Source organism: Achroia grisella, unplaced genomic scaffold (assembly GCF_030625045.1).
Source record: "Achroia grisella isolate CSIRO2021 unplaced genomic scaffold, CSIRO_AGI_Agris_v1 utg1064, whole genome shotgun sequence".
In the NCBI taxonomy this organism is placed as follows: Eukaryota; Metazoa; Arthropoda; class Insecta; order Lepidoptera; family Pyralidae; genus Achroia; species Achroia grisella.
Window position 1 is genome coordinate 140,956 of NW_026712568.1, and position 10,290 is coordinate 151,245.

The 10,290-nt window shown below is 32.1% G+C and overlaps 1 protein-coding gene across 1 annotated transcript; it reads right to left on the reverse strand.

Moving 5' to 3' along the window:
* Nucleotides 1-284: 284 nt before the first annotated feature.
* On the reverse strand, nt 285-5,809 carry LOC131841887 (coatomer subunit gamma-like). The gene is made up of 2 exons (XM_059190252.1): nt 5,176-5,809; nt 285-2,315 (listed from the first exon to the last, which is right to left on the reverse strand). Exons 1-2 carry the CDS (start codon nt 5,710-5,712, stop codon nt 285-287), a joined length of 2,568 nt encoding a protein of 855 aa, XP_059046235.1. The 5' UTR covers nt 5,713-5,809.
* Between the last annotated feature and the right edge of the window lie 4,481 nt (nt 5,810-10,290).

The following is a 10,290-nucleotide window of genomic DNA, read 5'->3' on the forward strand; positions in this document are numbered from 1 at the left end:
ACACAGTATCAATATATTATAAATATCAATATTATTATTAATTTGGCGCAAGTGCCAGTTCAATCCAGTTATTATAATCTTATAAGTTCTATATAAATGTAACTGTTAAGTAGTTCGTACATAACGCAAAGCAATTACGCTCAACGAAAGTTGTCTTGTTCAATCCAATCTTTATGTATGCTTAGAGTTAAATTTACCGTGCTACTTATATTCAATGTCTAAAACTACCAATTAAAGAACACTTAGATGCAGTAGAGAAGACAACATTCGTATTTGAAGGTTCCTTAACCAACAGCAAATAAGAGAAGCTTTGCGATATCTTCACGAGTGGACCGAACTTCAAGTTGCATTGTAACTTTGCCTTGGGAAGTAGCCAAACGTGCCTTAAGCAATACACGGTCACCCTCACGCCATACTCCTGCTGCTCTTATATCCTTGACTGCGTCGCCCTTAATGCCTGATTTGTGGAGTCCTAGATTCTCGCAAACGGCTAGTGCAACTTCTCCTATTTTTTTTTGTTTGAATTCAACAGTATCACATGCTTCTACTGCTGTTGAAAAACTATCCCATGAAACCTCCCAATCATCAGTCGGAACACTGAACTTAAATTGGTCATCACAACTAATCTCTATATCTTCCAATGAATATGTATCCTCATAACCTAAACCATCTTTTGAAAGTCCAGTTTTCGGATCACAATCACGAACTATAAACTCCAAAACAGCTCCGAATGTAATTAAAGTTTGTAAAGGACTTTCTGGAAATTCTAACAGCAAGAAAATACTTCCTTTTTTATCATACATTAATTGATCGCACGAAACTTCACCCAATATTTTAAAACCCATTGTAGATATTAAACGAATGCGAACTTTTTCAAGAAATTGATAATCCAGAGTATTTAGACATTCAAATTGTAATATCAAGTGCCTTGCAAATATGTACTTTATACAGTGAACACGGTATTCGGTTTCTGGTTCTGTTAAATAAATCAACTCGCAAATTTTAAAGATAGGTCCAATGTCTTCAATGCCAGGAATAATTTTTAATTGTTCTATATATTCTTCTTCGCGAGATAGCCTATCTGTGTTGTTTCTGTCAACATTATGAATTTCATGTGGCTGATCAACTGGAACGGTGGATATATCAAAGGGTTCTGTATTGTCTGACATGAGATAACAGCGAAGAGCGTGATTTAATAAAACTGGATTTGGACGGGGTGTATTAGTAATATAGGCATTTATAAGGGATGGATCCTCACATTCTAGTATTGTACTAAAAAAAATTACGCGATCTCGAACTTCATCGTCGTCATCTACATAACAACGTCTTAATAGCACTTTGATGTCTGGAAGCAATTCATTACAAATTGCAGCGAATTTTGCAAGCGCAGTTACAGCAGCAGCACGTATAGGACTTGAATCCAATAGCATACGTTTATAAATATAGCTAATAAACCTAGATGGTTTTTTTGTATATGGTGCCCGTTCACCTATGGAATATACAATTCGCACAGATAAAGAAGTATGCTCACAATCCTCAATAAATTCACAAAGAAATCCTAAACTAATTTCTTTTGACTGGGAATTATCATCAATTATAGCAAGTAAAACATCAACAATAGCTGTTTTAAACTGCAATCCACCTTTATGTTGAAACTGACCTGCTAAAAAGGATGCTAAAGGTGTAATCATCCTAGGGTATTTTAAAAAAAGAGGTCTGATTGCATAAATAACGCCAATTTTCAATTCGTCGGACATTTCCGACATTAATAATGTTATTTGTTTTATCAGGCGTACAATCATAAGTTCAGACTCAATTCCTAAAAGCATTGTAATTGCCATAGTAGCAATAGAGTGATTAGAGTCATATATTATACTTTTTAAAAACATCCTACTGTAATATAGAGCATCTGGGTATTTCGTAGTTAGATTAGCTAAAGTACGTACCCCAGCAAAACGTAAGATTGGCTTAGATGACCCACAGAATATTTGAAGCGCTAATAAAGCCTCGCCAACTCCGTTTGTTGATTTTAAATTGACAAGGGCACGAGCAGATTCATACACTATAATATCATTTTTACGACGTAAACAAGAATGAATAAAATCTATAAAAACATTAGATGCACCAGTTGAATCTTCATCGGCTAACTTGGCAGCATAACGAATCAGTAGACAAACTGCATACGTTGAGCGTGGTGGATTCTGGATTAATTTTGTTATCAATTTCACTAATGCCAAATGATCATTATGACGTATGCGGGCAACTACTCCCAACGCATGATAGGAAACCATCGCACTATAAGACATTATTAATTCCTGCAAAAAAAGTTTTCGTTATACAGTAGTAGACAGTGCATACTTTATGTCTGTAGGCATCTTTTATTTTGTTCTTACATAATAAGTAATTTTTATAATGAGCAAAACTAAATTATATTATTAGGGGTTAAAGTATGAAATTGCCTATATGTACTGAAAAATTGAAACTCGTTATTTTTTTCAGATGTGACATTTACTTACTCAAAATTAATGAATGAATTTACCCTCATAATCTATACATTGTAGCGATCTAATCGGAAGTTCATTTATGACTTTATGATAAACTCTGGGGATCTAGATTCGGCAAACTGGCGATTCAACAAGGCAACACAAATTCAAAACGCATTTCATTCTGCATATCAGTCAAATCATTAGGTATCCCTTTTTCAATATTTTTTGTCTTATTGATTTGATGCAAATGAGTCAATATTGTTTACAATGTAAAGTTAAACCATGCCGCTAATTCCTCATTGATTTGATTCGGATCGGCTTCCACCATCTCCACCAATTCAGCGTTATTCACCTGTGTGGAGGGTCCTCCATATGGTTAGTACTTCAACTCCCAAGTTTCCATTGCGAAAGCGTTTGAATCAAAAACGCACGGTGCGTTCATTAGCACTCTCATCTCCAAACGTAGCGTTGACATTGTAAACCGTTACTGCCGCGTTGGTTCCGCGTCGGACTTCGTATTCAAAAATTACTCGGATTTTTGAGGTTTCCATCTATCACGTCTAAATTAAAACATTGTTTTAAAAGACTAATCTCATTTGTGTGTGTGAAAATTTTCACTCGAAAATATCACACCATGGTTTTATGTCAATTCATAGTATCTATTACTGTATTACGTCAATTTCATACTTTAACCCCTATTATATTAAGCAGGTAATAAACAGCGCATTATGAAGCTTAACTAAATAATATATTTATATATCACAATAACAATACTTTCTGATCTCAGATAGTTCAGTTATATCAGAAAATGAGGAATAGTAAATATAAAAATATACATATAATAATGAAACTGTAACTGGTTGCTTTATATACAAGAAAAATATTGCGGCGACTTATTCAATGTCATAGAACCCAAAACTATCATTGTTAGAATTTTGTATGTAGGTACTACGTAAAATGAAATAATATACTTAATTAAGGAAAAGACAAATATATACTATTTGTACAAATATATACTATTTGTATTTTTACTCATGTTTGTTGTAATTTATATTTATGTATATAATTGTGGGCTAAGCACTAATTTATAATCACTAGCTCATAATTTATAATATCCATTATTTATTTTTTGAGTAGAGGTAGGTTGACATCCATAGATAGATGAAGCAGAGGAATCATTATGATCTATAATTTAGAACTGGAAAAAGGAAGACAGAACAAAATATGAAGTAATAATAAATATAAATTATTAGTAACTACTATAAAATGGAATGGAAAGCACTGAAAAGGTATAAACAGCATAATAATAAAACTGAGTAGCTAGTAGCTAGTAGCATAATAATAAATATGATAATGTTTAAAAAAATATGTAATTAAAATGGCAAACAGACTTACTGTCCACCTATGTATACCTATATACGATGATACCATTCATTGCATGCATGCATGGCCATTCCAAGGACTAAGATGTCATATCTCTCATTGTGTAATTTCTATGCCCTTCAACTAAATCAACTACAATGCTAATGGTTGAAATAGGTGACACAAGTGTTTTCACAAATGCAGGCAATTTATTACAAAATTTATCATTAATTACTTCTTTAATTAATCAATATTATATATCCTATTTTTATAACATTAATAGAATTTATAAATAACAAAAACCATTATTCATAAATATCCTTTTTTTAAATAATAAATAGACATAACTATAAGAACATACTAATAACTCAGGACAATTGATAGCATGTATCATTAGTGCTGAACAATATAGAAATGTGTTTAAAAAAACATAATTTATGTAAAAAATCCTTAAGGTAGTACAAAATATACATACTCATTTGTACTCATACAAATTATTGTATTGAGTGAGGAATCAGACCTGCTGCCATTGGAAGGCAGTGTGGTAAACTATTATATCAGTCACTGTAAACAGTGAGCAAACAGTTATTATAAGCCACTACCTAGAGCAGACTGTAATGCAAACCTAGAACTGCTTTAAAATCTGACCTAGTGTTATTTAATATAAAATTACTTGTAGTCATCATATTAGAAAAAGACTCTGATGAAGGTATCAATAATATAAAGCCAAAAATTAATCTGAGAGATGGTATAATAATATATAATATAATAATAATGTCTCAGGACAATTCAAACAGCACCATCTAGTCCCAAGATAAGCAGAACTTGTGTTATGGACACTAGACAAGTGATACAAATACATATATACATTTTTTTTGTAAATAGATACATAGTATACAATCATAATGGTGAATACAAATGTCTGTGCCATACAAGGAATCGAACCTGTGAGCATCGGAATGTAAGATAGTTTGCTAGACTGCTAGACCATAGTGACCGTCTGGTGGTATATCTGCCCCTACCACTATAGATTTAAATAAACATATAAGTGTTGGCACATCAATTATTATATTCACCTCTCACTTTAATTTTATTGTCTGTGATAGACAAATAAGAATGCATCAGACTACTCCATCATATATATTATATACAATATTTTTTTATACAAACCTATAAAACTTCTCGATAAGTTTCCCAAGGTGAAAATTTTTTTTTATTTCCATTATCCCATGCTAACAAAATTGTTGATTGATGTTATATTTCAAAATAAAAAATATACCTATAAGAAACCTGACTTAAAATATTAATAAAAAAAATCAGACATTACCTGGGCCTCATTTACCCATTGGCGAACCACATCTGGAACAACTGGTGCCAAGTGATATGCTGACACTAATGCAGCTGAACTCACTGCAGGATTTCCATCAAACATTGCTGGTTTTATGTAACGTTCAATACCTTGCAACATTGAAGTATCAGAAATAGTACAAAAGGTTCGAATAGCAGCAGCTCGTAGCATGTCCTCTTTTGCAATCATATCTTTTGTGAGAGAAGAAGTAACTATAATTGCGTCCTGTGCGTGCGGTCTCAATTCTTTAATAGTATAATAGACAAAGCGCCGTAACTCAACGTTGTTACATTGAAATAATTTCGTAGTAGCAAAAAACATATCAGTCAAATCTTGTGTAGTCAATTTATCTCCTTGATTTACTAAACAAACTATGTTGATTAAGATTTGTGCACATTTTCTAGGATCAATAGGTAGAGAATTAAAATATCGCATCTCCTGTCGGATAATGGTCTTATCAAGATTTTGTAAATAAACACCGGGATATTCCTCATCTTTTTTATCACGCCTAATCATTTTATTAATAGGTCTTTAAATACGTTTACGAAACCCAATTACAATTTGGCTTTGCAGTGATATGCAAAAATAACTATACCAATGAAAAATTATGACTCCACCGACTCCATCTTATTTGAATAGGTATAAACATACTTATATATTTATTGTGAGTATATCGATTTACAATATATAGAATCTGTTAAATATAGTTTAATTTAAATTGATTTTACCGCTATGATTTAAAATTACTGATTAACAAATTAAGAATGATAAATTAGCAAATCGGTTTTCCACTTTCCCTATTGAGCCAGTAATCACTACGCTAAAATTTGCATTGTCAAGTGTTAAGTCAATCATTGAATTCAAACGTTAAACTTGTGCTGCCACGATTTGACGATGACGATTTGAACTATGACAACATTAGTTAAGTTTTATTAGTTTATATAGTCTTAATTACTATTCTATATACTACTACTACTAGACTATATAGTCTTTATTACTTATTAATTGCATAACCGTCACTATGTAAATTCGTATACATATTATAAATAAAAATTACTTACAACTATCGAAAACTATCAACGGTTAAATTATATGTAATATTATGTTATCTGTGCTCTTACTAACAATTTTTCTAAAATAGATTAAATGTAAATAATTTTGCACTCACGTATAGATTATTTTAAAATCACTAGTATCCTGACGACTTAGGTGTAATGCCGGTTAGTCAGGGAGAGAAACACCTCAATGCCTACAATATTCACAATTACCTATCTCTTATTTGTTTTTATAATAGTATAAACACTTTCGCTCCAAAACTCCCGCTGCCTACGTTCACTTATCCGTCATCCACTTGTCAATGTCATATAGATTACTTTGGCTATGGCCTCTGACGTTCCGTTTCAGGTTACATGATTATTGACTTTACCATTTTTAATTAATGGTGCGTTACACGATAGTTAACAGTCGGCCATCCTGCAATAGTGTCTGGCCCAGACACATAGGTAACTGATGAGCGTAGTCATGATTGTCAATGGATATAGTGTCTACAGGATCATATAACAAATACTAAACTAAATAAACTAAAGATACACATTACTTTCATAACATTGACTATCTTAGTATACTGTCAAAGGTTTACAATCTAAAATCAATACTAACAGAGCTAAGTTTCGGCATGCATTCAGAAATGCTCAAAATATAACATAACATATATTAATTTACATAATCCAAATCACCCACAAACATGAACAACCTTTTAGAGTAACAAACAATTATTTGGCGGTGATTGACTTCTATGAGTCAGACTGTAACATATCACCATCACAATGTAAGTTTCCGATCTTATGAACATTGCATTTTTTTTTTATACCTCCAAAATAGAACTTGACATTTCTCATCATGAATATTTTAACGGATAAATTTAACATATCACATTACAAAAGGTAAAACTTAATTACCTACATATATAGAAAAAAAATGTAAAGAGAAAGTAATATTCTCGTGACATAAAATTAGAACAAAATCGCTGCCTGCCTTCACCTAACCAATAGAAAATAACAGGTCAATATTATTCCAGTGGTTCTAATACCCTCAATACTACTACTACTATTTTACTTCGACGATACTCTTGATTTACCAGAGAATTATTTTAATATAACATAATTCATTGAATTTCAGTTATGATTTACTTAATAATACCATCAGCTCACTGGTCAAGTAATCTATTGCACCCTTTGAACCCTGTACATTTAGGGGACTATAAATGATTGTAGATACTGATCTCAATTTTCTTTACAACACCAGTTTAACATAAACCAAAACCCACTGTTCCAGATTAATGTGAAATAGAAATAATCTTTATTCAAATAAACTTAATATAAGCACTTTTGAGTAGTCAAATTTTTTGCATCTATCGCTTATTCGGAACGCAGTCCCATCACAAGAAGAATAAACAAGAAACCTGTGTGTTGCTCTTTTAAATAAATATTGATTTACTTATATTTAATTAACAACAAGGATTAGGCATGCGGCAATCAACATAAAAACCGCTACGCACTTAATCTTCGTTCAATCAGACAACATTGACAGCGCTATGAATTTCAAGTTAGAGATTTTCTAAAAAACACTGATTTATAAATGATGACATTTATAAATTCTTCAATTTTATAATAAGCTTTTTTTTTTACCAAGAAAATATTTTATGACACATTTGATTTCTTTTTCTGGCAAATTGAGTACAGACTCTGGGAGTTTGTTGTAAAACCTTGCGCAATTTCCATAAAACGAATTACTAACTTTCGTCAAACGAACGTGAGTTTAGTAAGCCTACTATTCACTTTATATTTAATCGATGGTATTCGTAGCCACTTCGGCCATCCAACGTTATCGAAGGGCCTCATTCGATATTATCATAACAGTTAACATCGGGTAATATAATAAAATTAAAATCATATAAAATTTAGTTTGAGATAATTTACATACTTAAAATATGAAAGTTGCCACTGACAACTACACATTACATTTCAACATCAAGAATTGTTGTATTTTTCCGCCTTAAGTTGTATCACTTAATTTTTCACACCAGGTACTAGTCAGCATCTCTGCAAACACGGCTGCCTAGCTAATTAGTGAAATACCTGTTAAAACAAAACATTAAAAAAATGCCACCGCTTGCCCACTACGAGCTACGGTCTCAACAGATCTGGATTTTATTAGACTCAGCCACCGCTTGCCCGCACAAGGAGCTACGGCCTCAAACTGGTCAAATTCTTATTAGACTCAGCCACCGCTTGCCCACACAAGGAGCTACGGCCTCAAACTGGTCAGATTCTAATTAGACGCAGCGCCAGCTTGCCGCCACAAGGAACAACGGCCTCCAACTGAAACACATCAAATATTTAACAACTGGTCATTTTCTCAATGAGGCATTCACCGCTTGCGCACGCAAGGAGTTACGGCCTCCAACTAGTCATATTCTTTATGGTACTATGCTATTTTTACTTCAGCCTCAAGTGCTCTACATTGCAACTCAACTATGGGTTATATGCACTCCCATCAAATTTTACTATTACTTTTTATTCTATTACATTTCTTTAAGAACTGGATTTCCTGGTTCCATTTTACTATTTCTCCAACGCTTTAAAGGACTTTATAACATTTAATCATAAGTTAATTCAATTTAATTATGTACCAAATTCGAATTATATATCTGGTTGATATATATCTATCAATTTCTGAACGAACTTGCAATATATTACTACCACATACCCTACTCCTATTATTATCTACCAAATCTTGAGTAGCATCAACAAAAAGCGAGTCGTTCGTTGTACGTCGCATTGAGCACACGCGGATCCCCCATTTTCTCCGTGAACTAACGTATAAGGAACCATCAGCCGCGATCTCAGCGCAATCATCTCATCAGTATATCATCAAATCTAAATCACCATCATTTACCTTAAAATCCATAAATCGTATTCATAGTCATATGATTATTATATTAATTCATAATTTCATTAAAGTATTGCAAATCATTTTTCATTGTCATATCAACCGCCCGTTCTATTAGCCATTTTGCTCATAATTCAGCTTGTCATCGATTGTAACTCATCATTGTATCACTAGCATTCCTTAATCTTTCAGATCTATTCGTTCATGTACAACTCTTCACCGCGTATATTTACCGACTATTTTCCATCGAGGTGTATCAAATTTTACCTTGTGATCGTCCTTACTACAATCTTGCAGTGTAACTATCTTGTACACCTCGAGCGCTTTATTCATAATATTTCTAAAGTGTCTGTATACGGTGTCTGGGTTCTATAAATTAGCACCTCTTCTAATTTCCCATTAATTACAACACATTTAAAAAAAATGCGTATTTGGCTGTAACTTTCTGCTTACTAGCAGACCATGTTGTCAAGGCATTAGTTCTATTAAATGCAAGTGACAACATCAATTCTTATATGTTGATGAGTTCACTATTAAAAGCCTTAGTTAACACTTTTATTTTACTTCAACTCAACAATTATGTCAAAAGTTACAATGGTCTAAATACAAGACATCCAATCTCATATTCAAGTCAATTGAGTCAACATGTATACCAACAATTCTTACATGCTCGTTAATTTAGCATTATACGCTTCGATTATTCTTTTTTTTTTTTTAATCAATTAAAATCTTAATAGATACAATATCTCAAGATTTAACAAAGGTTAACTAGAAATTAATGAAATTGGCAAAACCATCTACAACAGTAATTTATAACTGTAAACTGTAATCCTTAACAATATTTAACTTTCTTATATCTTAACTTTCATTTATATCCTCTAGTAACTTTTCTTATATATTCCTGGGATTAAATTGACAGATATAGCCTTACTTCCATAACTTATATTCTCTCTCATTTTATTTGCATTGGATATAAAGGTCTCTTAAAACAGTTATAGGTTCAATAGGATCCTTTCAACTTAAATCTAGTATACCAATGTACACTTTTCAAAACTTTAATGCTCATACATTTAACAACAATCAATTGTCCTTTTGTTTTTTTTTCTTTTTTTAACTACCTGTGCTTCTTAAATTTGTATTCAC

What these genes read in the sequence shown, in the direction of transcription:
- LOC131841887 (XM_059190252.1), bottom strand. Translation starts at nt 5,712, where the DNA reads ATGATTAGGCGTGATAAAAAAGATGAGGAATATCCCGGTGTTTATTTA. An exon ending in AATGGGTAAATGAGGCCCAG is followed by an intron (nt 2,316 to 5,175) that starts GTAATGTCTGAT and finishes CTTTTTTTGCAG; the next exon opens with GAATTAATAATGTCTTATAG.